The following is a 24,358-nucleotide window of genomic DNA, read 5'->3' on the forward strand; positions in this document are numbered from 1 at the left end:
CTACCACTGAGTACCACACCCAGGGCGACTATCGGGTAGCGGCCTCACCTCCCTGGACCAATGTGAAGGTTCCCCCTCCGGGGGAGAAGTCACGACATCAAGGGATTCTTCACAAATAACATTAGGAATATGGCTGTCAATTTCAAGATCTTACATTAGGGTCATATGTTTTTCCGTTAATGAGAAAGAAAATAAGTCTTCTTCAAAACGTATAGGATTTCTTGACATGCTCATGATTCATTAGTGAAGGTACCAGAATTGGTGTGGCCAATTCAAGGGTATGGCTAAACACTCAGAAGGATCAATATGTTATGGGAAATTCTGCTAGACTGTCCCTATTGAAAAGGAACTTCATCTGCTAGGGAGTCTTGCCACAGTCTGAAGCATAAAAAAAGACTTCAGATTTCTTCGGTGCTCACTGACCACGGCCTAGTTCTCAATGTTTCCAAGAACATGAATCAGTCCAAACCATAATATACATTGTGTGCTAATGAAAATTGCCCATGCTTACAGCGCAGGGTAGTCTTGATTCTATTAAAGACACAGAGGCAAGCATTATGCCTTTCCTTCTTTATTACTGCTCTCACAGCATTTCAAATCTTTAACATTTTTTTACTTTTGAAAACTCAAAATCACGTTTTTGTTGCCCCCGAATCTCATCTGGAGATCCAAACAAAAAGGCGGTCATAGAGTTTCAACAGCTAAGTAAAATGTCCCATGAACTAGGGGGGGCGCTCGTGAGCCCAGCCAAAATGGCCGCAAGCCTGTGAGCTCCCAGCCACCCTGTGAAATCCGGACAATATCCGGAGCTTTCCTGACTGAGTTCTGCCTCCACGCGAGGGGTAGAGCTTTGGGACGGTGCTGTGCTCAAGCTGGCGGCGCTCGGTGCGAAGCAAAGGACTGGTGGAGTTGCCCGCAGGGGGCTTGGCGTTTCGGTGAGATCCCCGGCCGCACGGTGTGGTCGGACACGCTGGTGCCTGGTGGACAGCCGATTAGAGGACCGGTGACAGAGGAAAGAGGAGGGCGGTGTTGGCGGCTTGGCGGCCCTCGGGCACTCTACCTGGCGGGGGGCGTGCGACTTGCCTGGGGGCTGCCGGGCAGCAAAGTGGAGGAGCTCCGGACCTGTGGTGGGGGAATGCTCGCTGGGACGCGCCGGTGGAAGCTGAGGATTGGAGCCACGGTGGTGCCGTGATGGGTTCCCGCCCGACCCCCCGCTCTGACTTGAAGCTGCATTGGGCTCCGTGAGGGGTCTGGGCCTGGGAGCAGCTGTGGAGGAGCCGCGGGTGCTGAGCGGGGGGCGGCTGGTGTGCTGGGCCCCACCGGAGGCGGCACCACTGCAGCGCAGCTGTGGAGCGGCGTCCTTTGCCTGGTGCTGGGACGTGCGGGGAAGGAGCTGCGCACGCCCTGGAGCGGGGTGTATGCGTCCTAGGAGGTGATTCTCGGCATTGGATGGGAGCTGCCCGGAGGCACGAAGGACTTGGTGTGTTATAGCTTGGACCGCCTGTATATTCTACTAGGCATTAATTAGTGGAGAACCCCGTGGAGTGTAGTAAGGGGAGCTGTCCATGCCTGTTCGCCTGTGACTATTTAAACCACTTGTGGCGGGCTCGGCGCGGCTGCTGTTCCTCTCTGGTGGCGCGGATTTGTAGGGGCCCACTCTGGGTTTCTCCCCCCTCCCAGGTGGAGGGGGATGTCCAAGCCTGGTAAAAAAGAGCAGGCAGCGGCAGTCCAAGCTGCAGTTCGGCATCTCGGCCTCGGCGGGGAGCATGATTCTGTGGAGCAGTCCCGGGGGTTACAATCCCCGCCCGCGGTCGACGCTTTGCTTGCCTTCCAGGATATCAAAATTATGTTCAATCAACTACAGTCCAGTATTCAAACCCTGGACGGGAAAATGGACACACTTACCTGCAAGGTCGATCATATGCAGGTCAGACTGGACAAGCATGGCGAGAGGTTGGATGAGGTGGAGGGTAGAGTGTCAACGGTGGAGGATGAGTCTGGCTCCCTAGATAGGGATATGACATCGGTGAAGAGGGCTTTGAAAGAACTGATGGACAAACAGGATGATTTGGAATCGCGCAGTCGGAGGAACAACCTGCGGATTGTAGGTGTGTCGGAATCTGTCTGATCAGAAGAGCATGGAGCAACAAGTGGAGGTTATGCTTAAAGAGGCCTTGGGCCCAGAGGGTTTTTTCCGACATGTACGTAGTGGAGAGAGCGCACCGGGTACCCTCGGGGAGGAAGCCGGTCCCCGGAGCGCCCCCACGTCCGATAATAGCAAGGATGTTAAATTACCGGGACCGAGACACCCCTCTCCACAAGGCGCGGGAGAAGGGGTCGGTGTCTTACAAGGGAGAATACATTATTATTCCCTGACTTCTCGGACAAGGTCAAAGCATCCAGGAAATCATTTTTGGAAGTGAAGAAGCAGTTTAGGGACCCCGGAATCCGGTATGCAATGCTGTTCCCGGAAAAGCTCTGCGTTGAGCACGAGGGCAAGGCGCAGTTCTTTAACACACCGGAAGAAGCCTCGGGCTTCCTGGAGCGGCTGCCGCGACGTCCCCGGCAGGGGATGAATGGTGGATAATAGGGTCTTCAAGACATTATATCCTTTTGAGTAGCTGCTGGCTGGTGTAGGCTTGGCTGATGGGGTGCACTGCTCTTCGGAAGCGAACAGGGTTGGCTGGGCCCAGAGTGGCACCTCAAGCGGAAGCAATAGGGGACCTGATGCTCAGGTCTCAGTTTTGTTATTGGGGGTGTTTAGGAGGGATGAGGGAGGGGTGTGTGTTCACTGACAAGTTGGGGTTGTTGGTGGGGGTGGGGGTTGACACACTTGTTCGTGGGGACTCTAAAACTGTCCTGCTGCAGTGGCCACTGGGACTGGCCAATTTGTGGGCTATATAGTTATTTGCTGGGGGTATGGCATCAATTAAATTCTGCACATGGAATGTCAGAGGGTTGAAGTGCCCCATAAAACGTCGTAAGGTGCTGCTGTACATGCAGAGGCACAAGGTGGAAATAGCATTTCTTCAGGAGACTCATTTAATGAAGGATAATGAATCCACCTTTGGGAAATCGTGGAGCTAGCATCGATACTTCCCGTCGTATTCTACTTATGCTAGGGGGGTTTGTATACTAATTCATCACAAGGTTGGATTTCACTTGGTTTCTGTGGTGATGATGAGGGGGGTAGGGGCCTTATAGTACAGGGCACTATACAGGGGAGGCAGTATACCTTTGTAAATTACTATAGGCCTAACAATGACACAGTAGACACCCTCGACTGGATTGATAGACAGCTTGGAGCTTCAGCGGCTGGGGAGGTAATATGGGCTGGAGATTTCAATACTGTACTGCAACCTGAATGGGACAGGTCCAAGGGAGTGCAGTGTGGGGGGGAATAAAGGGATGCATCGACTGCGGGAACTGTCGCGGATGTGGGAGGTCGCAGATGTGAGGAGGGTGCGACACCCGGGGTCACGGCAATACACATGTCATTCCGATACTCATGGGTCGGCTTCATGACTCAACCTTTTTCTTGTTTCGCAATCATTGCTGGGTAAGGTCAAAGAGGTCGAGATCCTCGCTCGCACCCTCTCGGATCACGCACCCGTGCTTCTGGATTTGGGGGTTGAAGGGCGGGCCTGGGGCGTATACATGGCGCTTCAAGAATGAGGGTCTGTCCGATGCAGTATTCAGGGATGGCTTGCAGATGGCAATTGACACCTTTCTAGAACTAAATATAGGGTTGGTGCAATCCCCGGGCGTACTTTGGGAGAGCCTGAAATGCATGATACGAGGGGAGTGTATATCTAGAGAGGCAGGCATTCTCAAATTAATCAGGAGGGAATTAGCATCCAAGGAAGAGACCCTGCAAAGACTACAAGCGGTTAACCCAGCTCCTTCCGATCATGTTCGGGCAGAGATTCTTAAGCACCGGCAGGAGTTCCAAGCGTTGGCGCTTAGGGAAGTCAAATTTCTGAGAAATGCATCTAACATTCGTCAATATGGGGAAGGTAACAGACCTGGTCGCAATCTTGCAGGGATGACCAAAATGGACTGCTATGCGGGTAGAATGCAGGTGATCACGGATGAGCGGGGGGATAATAAGTTTGAGGACACTGAAATTGTTCAGCAGTTCTTTCGGTTTTATAGTCATCTGTACTCTTCGAGCTCACAGGCTTCGTTGAGGGATATTGAGAAATATTTAGACAAAGTTACGCTGCATTGGCGCACGGAAGTCCAGAGGGATCACCTGAATCGTCCGCTGTCGCTGGAGGAGGTTGTGGAGGCGATTAAGGCTTTGCCGAATGGGAAATCGCCTGGACCCGATGGGTTTACGGCAGAGTTTTATAAATGCTATACGGAGTCTCTGGCACATCAGTTGCTGGATATGTACCGGCACAGCTTAGAATCAGGGATCCTACCGGATTCACTGTGAGAGGCGATAGTGGTAGTCCTGTTAAAACCTGGCAAACCGGGGAGCGACTGCTCTTCGTACCGCCCAATCTCCTTAATTAAATATTCTGGCCTCGAGACTGGCTTCCTACATGGCGGAAATGGTGTTGGCAGACCAGGCAGGTTTTATCCCAGGCCGCTCCACCTCGTATGGTCTTAGAAGAATGTTCGGGTTGTTGTCGGCGGTAGCCACATGGGAATCGGTGGTGGCCGCCCTTTTGGATGCTACCAAAGCATTTGATTAAATAGAATGGCCGTTCCTGTTCTCAGTTCTTCAGCGCATGGGTTTGGGCTCCTACTACGCGAGTTTGGTGAAGCAACTGTACACACGTCCGAGGGTGAGGGTGAATGTCCAATTAACACCAGCCATCCCTCTTGCGTGAGGGACCAGACAGGGATGTCCCTTGTCACCCCTAATTTTTGCCTTGGCGATTGAAGTATTAGCGGAAAGGATCAGGGATGGGCATATACACCAGGGATCCAATTGTATAATCACAAACTAATAATCTCACTGTATGCTGATGATATGGTGCTGTTTATTAAAGATCCTGAGGTAAACTTGGACCCGGTGATGGAGGAAGTTCAGGGATTCGGGGTGGTGTCAGGTCTACAGGTGAACACATCCAAATCGGTGTTGTTTCCCCTGTCGGAGGCAACGTCCCAGTTCCATGATATATGGGGGTTTCAGTGGCATATGGTCTGCACAACTTACCTGGGTATTTCCATTGCGAGGGATCCGCAGGTGGTGTATCACACTAACTATCTTAGCACTCTGCATAAAGCCAAGTTAGCTCTGAGTAGGTGGAGGAAGCTCCCACTGAACCTGTATGGGCGGATATCCATTGTTAAAATGACACTGCTCCCAAGATTTCTTTATATCTTCCTGAATGCCCCAGTAAGGGTCCCCGGGAATTCTTTCGCAGTCTGAAAGCCGAGATAACGCAATTTATATGGGCAGATAAACCGGCCAGGATCTTGTGGGATAAGTTAATAGCCCCAGTGTCAGAGGGGGGCTTGGCGTTGCCGGACTTTGAAACGTATTACGAGGTGGCGCAAGCTGGGTTTCTGATCTATTGGCACAGATTACAACATGATAGAAGTCATATAGAGGTGGAGAGAGCAGTGGCTGCGCCCAACCTGCTTCGGTCAGTTATCCTGTTAGCCCCGAATCGGGTGCGTTGCCCAAAAAACTTGGTACAAGTAACATGTAGAGCATGGACTAAGCTAGAAGAGAAGCAGGGGGGTGGGGTTCTTTATTCACCCCGGCTCCCGGTAATACATACACCGGGGATACCTATTACTGGAGACAGAAGCTTTGTGGATATGGTTAAGAGACTTGGTATTACATGCTTTGGTGATGTGTTCCCTGGGGGCAGATTTGTATCTTTGGGGGAATTGAGGGGGAAGGGGGTCTCTATCTGCCCTAGATGTGTTTTTATACTTTAGACTCAAGGTGAGCCTTCGAGCGGTATTTGATACTTCCCTGACCAGCCGCCGGTGTCCCCTATATTGGATAGGGCACTCCAGGGCCTACTGGACAGACGTATGACTACGGGATTGTACTCAATGGCTACACGCTCCAGGAGCATGGGAAGATCTTGCTTGCGGGAGAAATGGGAGAAATCATTGGGTAGGGAGATCTCAGAAGATACATGGAAATACTGCTGCGAGGGTATCCGAAAAGGTGCTATCAATGCTGGGTATAAGCTAATTCACTTAAGTATATTCACCAATTCTATTACACTCCTGTTAAGCTCAGAGAGCTCTTTCCAGAGGTCACCGGAAGATGTAATAGATGCCGGTCAGAAATGGCTGACTTCCTCCATGTTGCTTGGAGCTGCCCGAACATACAATTATTCTGGAAAGGGGTGTTTGAGGTAATTGGAGGGATTGTAGGCCGAATAATGGATCCTGATCCTGTGATGGGCTTGCTAGGCTACACTAAAGAGATCCCGGGAGGTATGAGGATGTTGGTGACGTTGCTTCTAATCCTGGCTAAGCGAAGGGTAGCTATGCTGTGGGGGGCCAGGCATGCTACGAAGGTCTCACATTGGGAAAACGACATTTTGTACTGTAATGATATGGAATGTGGGTGGGGCTCACTGAATGGGCAGCGCAGGTGTGATACTGGCATGTGGGATGCATATACAAATTATTTTCTCCAGAGACCCGCCTCTAGTGATGGTGGGACATTGGTATGGGTCGGTGAAGGGAAGGACTAGACGGCCTTTTGGATATTACGCGCGGGATAATGTACGGAGCCGGCTATATTGGGACTACATCTGGAGGCCTAAGCGGACTGGTCTACGGTGGCAATGTTAACAATTGTCTGGATGAATTGCACTTGTAGCCATAGGAGTGGACAATATTGTATGGTGTGTCAGGTGTGGGGGGGGGGGGATTGGGATGGGGGGAACTTTGTAGTTGTATGTTGTTATGCAAATTGATAAATAAAATGTATTAATAAATAAATAAATAAAATAAAATGTCCCATGAACTACAAATCCCCATAATCCCCAGGTTCTGAGTAGTCCTGGGCTGCTGCTCCTGCCTTATCAGGATCTGCACTTGTCTATAAGTAAGCCTTCACTGCCTTAATCTGAACACCAACAGTCAACTGTAATCACACTCAACAACTGCAACTGTCTCTCGTGTTGTAGCCCTGTCCTGTTCACGACGAAGAGGTTCCCTCAGAATTTCCACTCATGATCCTTGGTTTGCTCACCGCTCAGGTTGCCTTCTGTCCATCTCCTGAAACAAACGGAGAGGCAATACACAGACATAAATCTCATCAATACATTCTCTGTATACACCCAACTGTGTATTCAGGGTGGGATATAATGCTCGCCTCTTTGTCTTTAATAGAATCAAGACTACCCTTCGCTGTAGGCATGGGCAATCCTCATTCTATGTCAAGACAGGAGGCGAGCATTATGCTTGTTCAAAGCTGTCTATCACTCTATTCGCTATCTGAGAAATAGGCTTAAAATAGAAAGTCTTAAATGTTGATTTGTTAGACCAATCTGCCGATTTCATGATATGCTATAAGGGACCCCTGCCGGAAAGTCTCTAGACTCATCTGCACCCCTTGCAGAATGCGCGCCAAACTTCGATAAGTCCATACCTGCCCAATGCATAAACTCTCTGACCCATCTCGCAATCGTGGCCGCTGCTACTGCATGATAGGGCTTCCTGCGCGCAATTAGGAGCTGGGTGACTCCTCTTGGCCTCACCTCTGCCGTGGCTAACTCATAGTCTTTGATACACTGCCCTATGCATAGCTTACTATTGGTTTATAGTCATAATCTCGAATACAAATATGTCGAAAGTCATAATGTCGAAAAAATAAAGTCGAAAACAAAAATGTCGAATTTTTTTTTTTTTGTTGATTTTTATTCGAAATGGGGGGGTCCCCCCCTCAACCCCCCTTTTTTAATTTTTTGTTTAACCCCTTTTTTTTACCACCGGAACCCCAAAAAAATGTAAATTAAAAAAAAAACAATTCGACATTTTTGTTTTCGACATTATTGTAATTTGACATTTTGTTTTCGAGATAATGACTGGACACCCTTACTATTGTTAGGGAAACATGGGTATGAAATCATTGTAGAGTCTGACTTCTTCCTGCTTGCTATGTTGAAGGCTACCCCTTCAGGATAGAACATTTTCCTGTCTATCTCTAGCGCTTTGACGTCCGACACTCTCCTAAATGCTACTGAGCAGAGAAGCAACATACATTTTCCCTAAAGCGGAGACCGCTAAAGTCTCCTATTATCCGGCCAAGTTAAGAATAGCTGAAACACTACTTGCACTTCCCAGAGGACGAAATATCTAGGTTCTGGCGGCTTCTGCAACTTGACTCCTTTGAGTAAACACAGCACAGCTAGAAGTTCTCCTACAGGTTTCCCTTCCACCTTGTCGTGACCGGTCGATATAGCGGACCTGTCAACTCTGACTGCCCTGTAGGCACGGCCGTCCTTAAATCTCCAGTACATGAACTACATGGGCCGAAACAGGATGAACACGAAGCTCGCACAGTAGACGGACCAGCATTTCCACGCGGCACCATAGCTCCTAATGGTGATAGGCGTCCAGGAGTCTCTTATAAAATCGACAGTGAGCTGTGAAATACCCGGCAGTTCCCATCGCTGCCTGGACCCCAGCATGCCATCAGGCGCAGGATGTCCTCCTCCACTAGAGGGTGAAGTTGCCCGCTCAGACCCTGCAGGATGTCCCTCCTGTGAGGAAGTATCCTCGGGAAATCCGTGGAAAGTTCCATCACGAATGGAAACCACGGCTGGGACTTCCATAATGGGACTACTAACACTAAGTCTGCCTGATCCCTGGGGACCTTCGGTAGCATTCTCAGCATGATGAACGGAGGAAACGATTAGTGAACTGCTCCCGTCCACTGTTGCAAGAAGGTGTCTGTCCCCGCTGCTCCCGAGTCTATCCTACAGCTGAAGTATCTGGGGGTTTGGGCGTTCAGCCTGGATGCAAATATATCAATGTCTATGGGACCCCGGATCTCCTGGATTTGCGTGAAGATCCCTGGGTGTAGCCTTCAGTCGCTGAACTCTACCAGATATCGCAAATTCCAATTTGCCACTATATTCTGTACCCCTGGCAATACACTACAGATACTGATATCTGCTGTTGTAGGCAGTGATGCCAAAAATCCTTCCCTAATTCTGCTAGCATCTTGGAGAAGGTCCCTCCCAACTTGTTTATATATTGGGCAGCCGAAATACTGTCCATCTTGAGAAGGATGGAGCAATTGGCTCTGCCTTTGGTAAAGGCGCGTACGGCGAAGGAACTCGCTAGGAGCTCTAGACAATTTATGTGAAGGCAAAGCTCTTTTTCGGACCATTTCCCTCCTGTTTCTAAGCTTCCGCATCACGCTCCCCAGCCACCTCTGCTCGCGTCTGACTATGACTAGGTCTGGGGTGTCTCTGAAAATCGCCCGGCCGTTCCAGGCTTCCATGTTCTGTAACCACCAATGCAGCTCTGTAAGCGCCTCCTGATCTAGAGTAACAAACTGATGATATCCTAGGCCCCCTCTGAGTTGTCTGGTATTCAGCCTGTGAAGAGCTCTGTAATAAAGTGGACCTGGTAAGATTGCTTGGACTGAGGCTGCGAGGAGACCCACTATCCAAGCTAGATTGCAAAGCGAAATAACTTTCGACTTTTCTGCGTTCATGACAAAACCGAGGGAGGATACCCATCTGGCCTGATCTCGTAGGGTGGCGGCACTCTGGCCCAGAATAAGAATATTGTCTAGGTAGACAATGATCCTGATCCTTCTCTCCCGATTGGCTGCTGCCACTGGTCGCATAATTTTGGTAAAGGCCCACAGGGCTGATGGTAGCCCGAAGTGTAGGCACGTGAACCTCCAGATCTTTTTTTCCCCACCGAAAGAGAAGGTTATCTCTGATGTTCTCCTGCTATCGAAATGGTAAAATACGTGCCTTTGAGATCTAAGCGGACGATCCAATCTCTTGTCCTGAGGAGGTCTCGTAGAAGGGGGACCCCTTCCATCTTGAAGTGTCGGTACGTAATCCATTCGTTCACTCTTCAAGTTGGTTACTGGTTTCACCTTTTCCCCCCTGCGCACCAGGAACATATTGCTGAGGAAACCCAGGCCCTCTTGCCCTTCTTTGTCCGCTAGGCTGCGCAATTTGCTGAAGAGCTGTTCCCTTAGGGACATGCACATTACAGGGGGTTCTCACGCTTGGGAGGGAATGCCTACAAACTCTAGTCACATGCCTGATATTGCTTGCAGCACCCATGTGTTGCTGGATAGCTCGTGCCATGCTCGCAAGAACAAGAGCGTCCCCCCGCCCCCACTTTCAGAGCAACTGCCCTTTGGGTACTCACCACTAGGTGCACTTTGTTGTCTGTAGGCCCCACTTCCTCTACAATTCCTGGGGAAGCGGGCCCTGGCTGGGAAGAAGGTATTGTGTTGCCTAATCTCCCAGTAATGCGCCCTGGGTCCTTGGGGTCTCCGATGCATCTCAAAACTACTGGACGCTCGACCCTGCTGCCATCCAGTCCATGCGAAAACCCATCCTGGGAATATTTTTTTAATGGAGCTCTGAGCCTTCTCTAGGGCTGAGTAAGATCCCACATCTGCGACATTTCCTTGGCAAAAGCTTACTCAAAGAGTAAGCCCTTTGCGCCGTCTCCTGAGCTTGTTGTCTATCTTCAGTAACACTTCTCACCTTATCTCCGATGAAAGAGTGCGTTACCCAACAGGCAGACTGCTTGTTGTGCCCAGCTGCCTAGGGCCCGCGCATCTACTGGCGCTCCTGTATCTATAGCCCTCATGGCCAGATCCATAATCTTCGCGAGTGGACCCGCTAGATCTAGGAGTTTGTCTTGGCATCCTCGCCAAGCTCGTTCCACCCCTTCCTAATATCTTTGGCTGTTTTGGTGATGAAGGCTACCATCTTCGGATTTAAATCTGGGGTATCCAGTCACTCTGCCTGGGAGGTCTGGCCTAGGGCATTCCGCCCTCATTTTGGATCGGATTTCCCGGTCCAATGGTTTCCTTGTGTGATGCGTCATATTTCGCCACTCTGGGCGACGGCACCCATTCAGTGGACTTAGGATGCGCAATTGCCTCAGGGTTGAACATGTCCACTAGACCCTCTTCCTCCTCTAGAGGCTCGTCGACGTTGGGGTCTCTGGGTGCCTCTTCTTCCTCCCCCCCTTCGTCATCCGGCGAGTAATCAGCATCCTCTTCATCCCCTTCATTATTCACCCCTGGGGCAGGGGGTCGAGAGTGTGGCACTGTCGCCTTCAGTAGAAGGGATTTCTTCAGCCTACTGACAGGGTCTCAGCATGTCTAATGTCACTGTTCTGATGGAGAAGAGCACTCCCGCAGGGTCCCAATGCAGCGTGATCTCTGTGCCCCGGCAAGGCTAATATCGTTGTAATGAGGCGGGGCCGGCTGCCTTTTGCAAGCGCGTTTGCTCGCAGCTCCGGCCACTTCCTCCTGATAAAGATAAACAAGCTACGCGCAACTACACACAAACAAAAGGATGTTTTATTTCCTCGTGCCAATACTAAAAAATGCACTAATATAATATAGTGTAGTGTAAGCGCGTTTCCAATACAGATTCCACATATACAGTGCTATACATTGCTATCTACGCCATACACACTGAAAGTGCCACAGGAAGATTACTTATCTCTGGAGGCAGCAACAAACAAAGAGGACAGATCTTGATAGGGCAGGAGGAGCAGCCCAGGACTACTCAGAATCCAGGAATTATGCGGATTTGTAGTTCATGGGACATTTTACTTTTATAGTTGAAACTCTACAACCCCCTTTCTGCTTGGATCTCCAGATGAGCTTCGGGGGCAACAAAAACGTGCTTGAGTTTTACAAAGTTTAAACATTTTAAAACGTTTGAAATACTGTGAGAGCAGTAATAAAGTAGGAAAGGCATACTGCTCGCCTCCTGTCTTGACATAGAATTATAATGCAATTAACTCACCACAGGTTGTCCAAAGATTACAGCCAGTTCCAGCGAAGCAAGCAAGTCTCGCAATAAGAAGGGGCACTCTCTACCAATCAGCAAATATACCTGCAGATCAGAAGACATTGGTTTGTAGGTTATTTTAATCATGTTTGTGAATAGAACCATAATCAGCTTTCTGAAAGTTAATGACTGAAAAAGCTGGGCTGTGAGCTCAAGGAATCTATAAAACAACAACAACATTTTGCAATTGGGCTAAAAAGAAGCTATCACACATTTTCTAGTGAATTTGTACTGCAATAGCCACAGATAAACCCACAGTTCTGAATACAACATGGCAGTTGTTCTAGATTTTCTTTTTGTGTTAAATATTTGTATGAGCATTAGTTCAAAATACAGGCAATGATTAAAATACAAACAATTATTAATATAATAATATGTATTGCAATAATAAATGCTAACACAATTTACAGTGAAACACTAATGCCTACATAGTTTTCCTATATTTTCTGATGTTTCCCATATTATTAATTGGCCAATCAGCCTTTTACAAGTGCAGACACCAGGAAGTAAATCTGCTAACCAAACCCAGATATCACGATTTATTTTTGCGTACTTGCCAACTCGAGTTCCTCTAATCATCTACCTTAACTCTCTTCCAACCCCCTCAATACACCCATCCACGTCCTAAAATATCACTTCAACATCTTCTGAAGTTTTTCAATGGTATCTTGGTGTATCCTTCACTCTCCTTAACACTCTCCACCTCTCCCTTGAGGTCACGTCCACACGCCTATATATTCCATTCTCTCCCTCTAGCCACCTCGCTGATCCTAAAGTTTCCACTCATCACCTTGCTCTCTCCTCTAGCCACCTCACTCTTATGTCCATCCTCTTTCTCTGCCCCAATCAACTCCTTCCTTTGCCTCCAACGTTCTCCACCACGCCTGCTCCACCTCCAAACAACCACAGCATTGTCAAACTGCCAGGGGTTTAATAGTGGGCAGGCACAGTTCCCGGGAACCGACATCATCTAATCGTACTCTGTTTCATCTATCAGTTGTGGAAGTGGATTGGTGATCCGATGACTGCCTGCGTCTTTGATGCTTCAGTTGTTCTGCCCCTAGTCACACAGATCCACACAGCGTTATTACAGACAATAGCCATTTTGGAGCTACACTTCATCAATGCCGGAAGCCGGGCTGCCATAGAGCTGTGTGTCCAGTAGAAGAAATGTTTTTCAATGCATGGTCACTCTTTCATTGTACTTGAATGTAGGGTTCAGTATTTTTTTTTTATAATGGGCAATGTGTTCTCCATGTTTTAGAAACTTATCTCTGTGGGATTTTTAGGGTTAGGGCTTCATGAATACTCCTTTCCAGGTAGCCACAATGTTACATTGCCAGGAGTTATGAATGGCAAATGGGAACAGGTGGGTTTCTTAATGGCTTTTTTGAAATGCTGAACCACAAAGAGGCTTGCATTTTTTGCTCCTCCCCACCCCCACCATTGGAGCATGATTTAAAGGGATGGGGGCTGGGGGAAGCATTGTCTCTTTCCATGTAAAGATTTCCGCTCAGAAGATGTGGGCATGGGGGTATGCTTAAGTCTCCCCCTAACCTCCCATGGATCCAGTATCACTCAGCAGATGTAGGCACCTGGCCCCCATGGCAACCCCCCTTGACACAGGCAGGTGACTTCGTCACAGTACATATTCTCAAATTGGTCCCCACCCCTCAACCCAACACAAAGTCCTCAGCTAGACCATTGTTAGGCAGAATCCAGTGCAGTTCCCTTAGGGAGCACTACACCAAATTAGGACTACAGGTGAGAGCAATAAATCCCGTTTGGTATCAGTCTGTACCACAAATATTTAGTTGGTAGCTGTGGCTGAGCAGTCAGACTTATCTCAAGAGGGAGATGAGCAGTATTCAGGGTTTACACAATAGGCCCAACTAGTCTATGGAACAAGGAAACACTGACCAAAGCTTTGTATTTAAAAAAAAGGAGATATATATTTATTTTATACACTTCTAATAAAACACATGTATCGCAGTCATCAAGCAAGTTAAATTAAGTCAAAGGAAAAATATACACACTCCCAAGTTGAATTGTAGACCAAGTGAACCAGAGGGAAAACTGAGCAAAACGGCACAGTGACAACTACACACCAGGGATTCTCTAACAATTCCTCACAAGTTATCTAGAAATAGTTTCTTATCCACCCTAGCAACACTTCCCATCAGTTTGTGGACCAGTTCAGCAAGACAGTGCATCAGTATAGGCAATACTTAAAATGAAAACTGAGCAAAATGGCATTTCACAATGTTTACGAATGGGAAGGAAAGGGTAGTTAAAAGAAATAGGTGCACCAACACAGTTCTCAGTGAGAATCAATCTAAAGAAATCAGATCTAACAAATGTGACCAGAGTCAGTAGGCCTTTGCCAGAGTCAGTGGTACAGGGCAAGGGCCCAGGAGCAAAATGTTCTTGTAGCTACAGTCAAGTCTTTGGTTAACGAATTTGAAAAGGTGGTTGTAGAAGTTGAAAAGACAATGTTAAGGAGGGGGGCAGCCAACCAAACAGATAGGTAAAGGATTTAAAACACCTTTAGTGCTACCGCGAAGAAAGGGCGGCATGGCGGAACAATGTACCTTTAAATGAAGAAGTGGCTCCTGCGGTGGCAGTTGTTCCTGGTAGTCCCTGCAGTTCGGCTGATCCAGCAGAGGAAGAGAGGCTCTCGTCGTGGAGAAAGGTTCGAGGTACTGCATTACCCAGGGATGAAACCAGCCGTGGTGCTGCCCGACGAATAAAAGGTAGGCTCCTTTAAATTGTGGTCCGGGTGGACTGGTGCCTGGCTATCCGGCCTCCGAGTACAGGGTACCGGAGATTCGACCAAGGCAGGTCCGGGAAGGCGATTGGCAAACTGGTTGGCCCCACCAGCTCAAGGGAAGAAGGTGAAGATCTTCTCTCGTTGTGTGGAGAAAAGTGGTGAGTCGCTGCAGCAGGGCTTAACCGGTGGTTCAGTCGTTGCAGATTTCTTTGGCTACTCTCCTCTTCGGCTTCTTAGTTCCAGTGGCGACATCTTGCTTTTCCAGTCCTCAGGACCCTGCTTTTATGCAAAAAGATCCCCATTCATACAGCCTAGCTGTCACTCACACAGTGGAGTGGTCATCTTGGCGGGAGACCCTCCAGCCTATCAGGATAGAGTGTGACATGGGTTGCTGAGGCAACCCTGTCCAGAGGTCGTACTCCCCCTCCCACACAATGGACCCACCCCAGACTCAGTGACGCCGAAAGGAGGGCTTCTCGGTAGAAGCCCGCCAAAAGGACGAACAAAAGGATCCCCGACCTGGGTTAGGAGTTTAGAGGAAGACACGAGAAAGAAGTGATATTAAAGTTCTGGCAAATAAAACCTACCGGAGCAAAGTTAATATTAAAATGCACCGGCGGTATGTTAGAGGCTGTCAGAAAAAGTGGTAGCCACGAACAATGGGAAAATCCCATAGGGAAATATTCACGGTCAAATATTTATGGTAGTAACCACTGCCACCAGCCAGAAACTTTTGAGAGAGGGACTGTAGGGTACCCTCTTGAAAATGAACACAGGGGGAAAACTATTAACCCCTCCCAGTACCTCCATAGTAAGATGGGTTGTACTGGTTTAGGTGATAGGATTTGACTAGTAAAGTCAATGGGGACTTTACATGCCCTGGGAGACAGTAGTCAGTCCCAGGGTATGGAGTCTATGTTTGGGGGTCGCTACGACACCCCTGTGTCACTGCACTGAGGGTGCTGTGTAACACATGTGAATAAAGATGGTCCCTATGGGGTTGAGAAAGATCCCATAGGCATTAAACACAAAAATAGCATAGAACACACATAGCAAAAATGCCTAAGAGTGATATGATATGATATTTTATTTATATTGCGCTCATACACAGGTGTTTCAGAGCGCGACAAGGCAAGGGAGGGGAACAGGGGAGAACGAAACAACGATCTTACTAGGCCCAGTGACATTGAGAATGTGCAAGTGCATGGGAGAGGGGGAGGGGAAAAGTGCATGGAGGGGAGGGAGAAAGTGGAAAGTGCAGAGCAAAGGAGAAACAGGATAAATAATCATAACAAACATAAATAAATAATAATAAAAATAAGAGTGGGAAAAAGAGTCTCACTCTTAGCAGGTAAAAAGAAACAAACAATTCAAATCCAGCAAAGCTGCTGGGGGACTCTTTAGGTAAGGGAAATTAGCCATAACGTGAGAATTCTCTTTAACAACCATTGAATAGCAGTCTGTTCTTTACTAGATAGGAATGGGATTAAAAAAGCATCTTGAAGATGTCACCTTTCAATACTTACATCACCAAGAGCTCGTTCAAGAGATGATGTGACTTTCATTAAACTAAGTGCAATTTGTTCCAACTGCCATTTTTTCAATACATCGAATGCATCCAGGAATAACTGAGGACAATAAACAAATAAACAAGTTAATTTTAAAGAAAAATGTACTTTCTTCATTCATGGATTTTTGAGTTACTGTTTTTCAATAATGGGGTTTACAAAAATACTTAACCACAAATTCAGTAGAAGATGGAAATATGCATATCTGCAGTTCTGCCCCTGAAGCCATGGCCAAGGAGCCCATGATGATTAACATACATTTCCTTTCAACACGGAATTTACTCTGAACCCTGGTGCCGGCCTACAAATCTGTGACCTTTTTCATAACTGGCTCCAATTTGCATCCCTCAAGAGTTCACATTGCCTTACCAACGAGCTATGGTACATATAATCTCTCTTCCTCAACCCAAGCCCAGAAGGTCAAGTCCTAGTGAACAGCTGCTGGGTCATTGAAACCATTTTTGTGCCTCCTGGGTACTGTTCATTTAAACCATGCGAGCCGGAAAGCCAGTGTTGTTCCCATTGGAACCCAGGTCCGATTAACATAGGCTTCCCAGTACATTTCCAGCTTTGGTTTTGTGTTTCAGTCTTGCTTTGGTTTCTTCTTGTTTGTGTATGTCTCTTCTTATGATATGATATGGCATTTATAATTTGCCTGTACACAAGAGTTTCTAGGCACGACAAGACCAAGGAGGGGGAAACATAGGGTGGACAAAACAACAAACTTACTAGGCCCTGTGTCATTCAGATCATGCAAAAGCAGGGAAAAGGAAAGGGAGAAGTGCCAAAAGTGGGTGGGGGTGGGGGGGAGAAGTGCTGGTAACTCAAAAGTGCTGTCATCTGGTGGCTCATAAGTGCTGAGAGAAGGGACTGTAGGGTTGCAGATCCAGACCACAAGTGCTAGGGAAGCCGGGTGGCTGTGCAAGGTGCAAATGGGCATGCAGGAGCCTGGGCACAAGTTCAGAGGGTAGCCAGGTGGCCATTGCCAGGAGCAGTTGGGAATAAGCAGGGGGGATGAAGAGAGAAAGTGGAAGCAAAGAGGAAGGTCTTGAGTTGCTTCCGGAACCAGAGATGGTTCTGCTCAAGTTTGGGAGAGGCAGGGACGCTGTTCCAGAGGGAGGCCCGAGCAGAGGTTAGAGAGCTGTCCCCAACTCTCTGCTTGAAAAAGCGACTGACTGTCAGAGAGTTGGAAGTGGATGAGCAGAGAGCTGGAGAGGGGAGATGTTTAGAAAGAGAGTTGGAGGAAGTGCATTCCCAGGCCCCAGAATGCCTTGTGGATGATGCAGAGGGTCTTGAACTTGATTCTTGCCGCCACTGGGAGCCAATGAAGAGATTTCAGAGCTGGAGAGATATGATCCCTGAGCTTGAGGTCAAAGACAGGTCTTGCAGTCCTGCTCTGAATAAGTTGAAGAGGTCGGAGAGTAGAGGCTGGAAGATTTAAAAAGAGGCGGTTGCAATAGTCCAGCCTAGAGAGGACTAGAGGTCTGGAGACAGTTAGCTTCTGGATGAAAGTGAGGAAAGGAAGAATACCTCTAGGAAGGTGCATCTGATAGTTTGACTACTTAGTGATGTCAGAGATGTGAGGCGAGGAGGAGAGGGTGGAGTCGAAGAGGACCCCAACGTTCTTAGCCTCACGTAGGAGCAGGAAGAGGGCCCAGAGTGGACGGGGGGGGGGGGGGGGAGGGAGAGAGAGAGAGAGAGAGAGAGAGAAAAAGAGAAAAAGAGAAAAAGAGAAAAAGAGAAAAGGAGGGAGCTGGTGTTCCGTTGAGGAGGATCTCAGTCTTACTGGCATTAAGGCAGAGATCATTGGTGGCACACCATTCCTAAATTGCGATCAGACAGTCTAGAATGAGAGAAGAAGAAGAGGCGGCTGAGGGGAGCCTGAAGGAAAGCTGGGTTTAATCTGCCTAACACTGAAAGTTGGAGCAAAAGGAAGCGATGCGGTGGGCAAGAGGTGCCAGGTATAACAGCCAGGGAGGGAGTGTTAGACCCCTGGGGAACACCACCAGTAGATAGAGAGATAAAAGAGAGGAAAGACCCCAGTTGAAACTGGGAGGGTCGGTCAGTGAGAAAAGAGGTCAGCCATGCCAGGTCCTGATTAGTGATACCCAGGTTATCATAGAGGCGATTGAGCAGGATGCCATGGTTGACCGTATCAAAGGCAGAAGAAAAAGAGGAGAATGAGAACAGAAGGAAGGTAAGAATCAAGGTTGGAGAGCAGATCTTCATGAGTGTTCAGGAAAGCACTTTCCGTGCTTCCGGCAGCTCAGAAGCCAGACTCGTGGTCGTGGAGACAACCAACAGATTCAGTGTGCAGATTAAGCTGGGAGATGGCCAGCTTTTCCAAGAGTTTGCTCAGGAAAGGGGTGATGGAGATCGGGCAATAGTTAACCGGAAAGGAAGGGTCGGCAGAGGGCTTCTTTAGCAGGGGGTACACAAGGGAGTGCTTAAGGGGGAAGGGAAAGTTCCAGTGGCTAAGGAGTGATTACAGAAATCAGCCATGGCTGGAGCAAGGGTGTCGATGTGGTCCTTGATGGCTCTGGATGAACAGGGGAGAACCTGTTTTGACAAGACTTTCATAGATCGGACGTGTCTAGAAACATTGTTAGGGGTGAACAAGAGAAAGGAAGAGAAGGGAGGGAGGATGAGAGACGGCCACAGGTGGGCCAGAAGTGGAGGAGGGAGAAGAGGAAGAGAAGGTGGACAGGATGTCCTGAGTTTTAGTTATGAAGTGAGAAGCCAAGGCTGTACAGAGGGTCTGGGTGGGAACAGGAGAGGTAGAGACTACAGCAGGATTGGCCAGCTCCTTGCAGATTTTAAAGAGGATGGCCAAGTTATTAGTTGCCACAGGGACGCAGGCTTGAATGTGGGCTCTCTTCTTGGTGAGGACAGAGTCTGTATTGCCGTTGGAGCAGGTGGCAGGCCAGTTTAACAGAGGGTGCACCTGATGCCCTCCACTTGCTCTCAGCCACCCTGCACTTGCGTTTGAGGGTGACGAGGTCGGAGTCGTACCAAGACTTGCACTTGGATTCAGGCTTCAAGCGGATCCTCATGACAGGGGCAAGCACATCAGGAGTGTTAGAGACAGAAAGATGAAGGTTAGAAAGGGCTGTGTCAGCCAAAGGTGCAGAAGGAGGAGAGAAGGTAGCGGCAAAAGCCTCAGCTGACACACTTTATGGGTCGGATGACCCGAGAAGATAGGTGGCAGTGCTGGAGATGGCTTGGCATGAGAGGTAGAAAGAGGTGGGGTGAGAGAGAGGGGGAGGTCTGAGGAGATCAGAACATCCAGGGTGTGCCCTGCAGAGTGAGTCGGGCCGGAAGGAAGAAGAGAGAGAGAGAGAGAGAGAAAGAGAGAGAGAGAAAAAGAAAGAGAGAGAAGAGAGAGAGAGAGAGAGAGAGAGAGAGAGAGAGAGAGAGAGAGAGAGAGAGAGAGAGAGAGAGAGAGAGAGGAGGAGTTGGGAGGTAGAGGTGAGGAGAGGAGGTGAGATCCGCCCACTCAGAGAGGAACGGGGCGACCTGGCCAGGTGGCCTGTAGATAGTGGCCACAGTGGGGAAAAAGGCCAGGAGAGATAGCGAGTCTGCAGACCAGGCATTCAAAAGAAGAGTAGTCCTGCATAGGAATGACAGAAGCAGGGATCCACTCCGGGAAGATCAAGGCTACACCTCCAATGGGACAGTTGGTTAGGGGTTCAGAAAGGATCTTGTAGCCATCAGGAGGGAGAGTGTCAAAGCTTGTGACAGAGCTGGCCGTGAACAATGTCTCGGTCAGACCGAGTAGATCCAAATAGAGTTCTTCCAGGAGACGGCAGATGTCAGAGGAGTGTTTGACAGTTGAGCGAGAGTTAAGAGTAGCAATGTGGAGCAGGTTGCTCCCTTTGATGGACTTCCGTGGAGGGGTACAGTTCAGAGGTATTCCCTGCGAATTGTTGCAGGTGCCCGAGGATGGCCAGAGGAGGAAGGAGAAGGCAAGGTAGCCAGTGTTAGGGAGAATTCTCTTATAAGGCTAATTTCCCAAACCTAGTGAGTCCCCCAGCAGCTTTGCTGGAATTTTTGGGGTTTGTTTTTTTCTCCTGCTAAGAGTGAGACTCTTTTCCTCCCACTCATAGGCATGATTTGAGGTATATCTTTGACTTTTGGGGTGCTTATGGGCTATGTTTTTTTTTTTTTTTTACTCCATATGGTATCATCTGTTTTTGTGTATGTGTTACACAGCACCCTCAGTGCAGTAACACAGGGGTGTCATAGTGACCCCCAAACAGACTCCATACCCTGGGACTGACTACTGTCTCACAGGGCATGTAAAGTCACCATTGACTTTACTAGTCCAAAATTGTGAACAGAACCAGTACAAACCATCATATTGTGGAAGTACTGGAAGGGGTTAATTCGATTGCCCCTGGGTCTGTTTTCAAGGGGGCACTGTCCAGTCCCCCCTTGTCGAGTTTCTGGCTGGTGGCAGTGGTTACCACGCAAAATATTCCACTGGAATATTTCCTATGGGATTTTCCCATTGATTTTAAACGCACCACTTTTTGGTGCAATGTTAAAGATACCGCCGGTTTATTTATTTAATATTAAATCCCCAGTTGGGTGTTTTTGCCAGAACTCTTTTCTAAAATGGCGTTTGTGTCCGTCTCTGTAACTCCAACCAAGGTCGGGCCCTTTGTTCCACTTTTTGGCGGGCTTCTCCACAGAAGCCCTCCAACTGGTGCCACTCTGTCTGGGTTCCATAGGATGTGTGGGTGGGGGAATTGCCACCCTGGACTGCGTTGCCTTAGCAACCCAAGTCGCACTCTGTTCTGATTGGGCCAGAGGTGAGCCGCCCAGCTCACCACTTAGCATGTTTCAGTGACAGCTAGGCTGTTGAATGGGGGTTTTTCTGCATAAAAGCAGGGCTTTTGGGACTGGAACTTCAGAAGTCACCACAGGACCTAAGAATCCGAAGAGGGAAGAAGCTGAGCCATCTGCAACGATGACACCACCGGTGGAGCCCTGCTGCAACAAATTTACCACTTTCCCAACGACAAGAGAAGATCTCCTGCTGGACGAGTCTTCTTCCTTTGAGCTGGTGGGATCAACCAGTTCGCCTCTTTCGCCTTCCAAAGACGTCTCTTGGTCGAATCGCCCATGCCAAGCACCCCGGCGGCCGGATAGACAAGCTTCACCACTTTGACCGCGAATAAAAGGAACGCACCTTTTAACCCACAAACTCCGCGGCTGGTTTCATCCCTGTGCAGTGCCCTGACTCCAAGATTCCTCCTCGACCAGATCCTCTCTTCCCCTGGTCGAAACAACGAACTGCAACCACTGCCAGGAACAACTGCCACCGCTGGAGCTTCCTCTCTCTTTAAGGTACTGTGTTCTGCCTGGCCTTCCTTTCCACGGATTGCTAAAGGTGACACTTAAATCGTTGGCTTTCCAACTGGGTTGGCCCCAGACCTTCTAACTTTACTTCTTGAATCACCTCAACCTCTTTTGAACATTCTGCAAAGACTTTTAGTGCGTTTTAAACTGTGTGATCTTGGGCACATTTCGCTTTGCTCCATTTAAAGTGGGCCTGGCATATGAACTTTGGCTCTACAGTGTATACTGCCTTCACTTACTTGCTTCAAACCTAGAAAAGTGTTGGGAACTGTTTTATTTTTATGCTCTGCCTTTTTCTCTCCCTTTAACTTAACTATTGGAGTGCCATCTAAGTTACGCACTCACATCTGTTTTAACAAATAGTGGTGTTTTAACTCTGACTTGTCTAATAGTTATCAAGGGAGGTGTGTACACTTTACCTGACTGTGTTTTAACTTGCTTTTGATTTAGAGTGCTAGTGTATTTCCTAAAGTGTGTTTTAAATAAATAATTATATACATTTGATACAAAGCTCTGGTCCGTGTTTGTTTCCTCTACTGTGTTTTTAGCCCTATTGTGTATACTCTATATACTGCCCTACTCTTCTTGAGAGAAGTCTGACTGCTCAGCCACAGCTACCAGGCAAATCTGGGTGGTGCAGACTACTACCAATTGGGTTTACTGCTTACTCCTGTAGTCTTAATCTTCTTGCAGTGGTCCCCAATGGAACTGCACATGATTCTACCTAACAGCCAGGGAGGATGAGGTGGGTGCCAGAGGTTTGCAGAGGAAGAAGGCAACATGGTGGCCGGAGAAGCAGCAGAGGCAGCCATAGAGGTGGCAGAGGAAGGAGGCAGCAGAGAGAGGAAATAAGGGACTGCAGGAAAAGAAAGGAAGTTTATAAGGCGCAGGAAGCGTCTATCAAAGAGGAGGAGGTTGGCCCGAGGGCCTTGGACAAGACGGTGATATTTAGGCACCGTCTTCCCCGTCGGCTTCCATTTGTGTACAGCTCCTCAGTAGACCTCAGCCAGTACCGGTCTGTGTAAAGCTCTTCTTTATAACTCAGGCCGAACGTTATTCTTTGAGGTGTACATTCCAGTTATTCCAGTCTACACCATGTTTTCATTCCATTTGCCAAGTGTGTAACAGCTGTATATTTGTTGGTATGAATACCCTTCCCTATGACACCTAGCGGTCATATACCTATTAGTTCTAGAACCTGTTCCAGTCATCCTACCTTATGTGCTTCCAGCTTCAATTCATTTGGAAGTGCTAACCTGCTGCCTCAGTTCTGTTTGGGCAGTTTCCTCTTTTATGCCTGTTGTGAGACACCTGGCAGTAGTCTCCCGCCCACTCACTCAGTATCTTCCATTCATGTGGCCAGGGAAGGGCGGCAAAACCACAAAAAAACTGAAGTGAGAATTTGGAGGGTGGACAAACGAGGGAGAATCACCGCAGTGGAGGGTCACAAGGGATTGGGAGGAGGATACGCAAGGGCGAGACATGGTATTCCCCCAGTCCCAAAAATACCCCAACCTACTCTCCCTAAGCCTTTATGTGGTAATTCCAATGTCCCACTCAATATTGACAACAAATACTGAGATGAAACATTACCCATAGGAATAACATGGGGATAACAAGAGAAACCTACCCTAGTGTTACGACATATTTTCTGAAGTCTAATTAAGGGCTTAGTAAAAATTATTCAACTGAGACAGTACAAGACTTCACTCTCAGTACAAGGCTGTACTGCCTGAGGATATGGTAGTGTAGACAGAGCAGGCAGGCTTATCTTAGGAGGGGTTATGCGAGCTGTAGAGCAGTACAAAGAAATCAGTTCCTAAAAGTATCCAAGTAAACACTCACTTAAAGTTATATTAAAAAATATTTAAATAGGGGCGCTGTTGCGCGAGCACCAAGATGTCCGTGGGTCAGTTTGAGCTCTGGCGGCCTCACAGTCTAACCGCGGTGCAGAAGAACAAGTTACTTTCTTACCTGGTAACGTTCTTCGATGGGATGTTCCGACGACGTATTCCATATCTATGACAGGTAATCCCCACAGCTGTGCTGCTTCGGAAAACATTCGGCGTCTGGGTCCTGCGTCGATAACGTCGATACGCTGTCCCTGAACGCCTCCATCGAGCCGACATCACCGGATGTTATAAGTAGGACGCATGACGCCTGTAGCCTCAGTTGTAGTTTTTTCCCAGAACATGTGGCACCAATCTTCTGCCAGTATGACCAAAGAAAGCCTTGCGGAAACGTAAGCTGCAATCGCATAAGACATTCGGTAGCGGGTCAGGCAGGGAGGGAACAATATGGAATATGTCGGCGGAACATCCCATCGAAAGAATGTTACCAGATAAGAAAGTAACTTGTTCTTTGAGGGGATTGGTTCCTCCGACGTATTCCATATCTATGACAGACTCCCAAAGCAGTACCAACGTATGGAGGAGGGAAAAGAATTTAGAATTTAGAAATTTAGAATGCCCAATTAAATTGCAGAATAAAGGACCACCTTGCCAAAGGCCAGTTCCTGCCCATGGATAGAATCTAGGGAGTAGTGTCTTACAAAAGTATGGACCGAAGCCCATGTGGCTGCTTCACACATGTTACGAATGGGAACACCCCTCTGCAGAGCAGTAGAGGCAGCCACACTCCTAGTAGAATGG

At 48.3% G+C, this 24,358-nt stretch overlaps 1 protein-coding gene across 6 annotated transcripts in view; it reads right to left on the bottom strand.

Moving 5' to 3' along the window:
• Nucleotides 1-24,358, bottom strand: part of ERMARD (ER membrane associated RNA degradation) — a 1,617,289-nt gene that overhangs the window by 1,152,638 nt on the left and 440,293 nt on the right. For 5 of the 6 annotated variants that reach the window (XM_069607434.1, XM_069607435.1, XM_069607433.1 and 2 more), the window contains 2 exons: nucleotides 16,302-16,403; nucleotides 11,961-12,050 (listed from right to left, as the gene is read on the bottom strand). In XM_069607434.1, the coding sequence (XP_069463535.1) occupies nucleotides 11,961-12,050; nucleotides 16,302-16,403 (192 nt within the window). The remainder of the gene's footprint in view (nucleotides 1-11,960; nucleotides 12,051-16,301; nucleotides 16,404-24,358) is intronic. The other variant, XM_069607436.1, reaches the window with a different exon arrangement.

Source organism: Ambystoma mexicanum, chromosome 4q (assembly GCF_040938575.1).
Source record: "Ambystoma mexicanum isolate Mex_15411 chromosome 4q, UKY_AmexF1_1, whole genome shotgun sequence".
NCBI lineage: Eukaryota > Metazoa > Chordata > Amphibia > Caudata > Ambystomatidae > Ambystoma > Ambystoma mexicanum.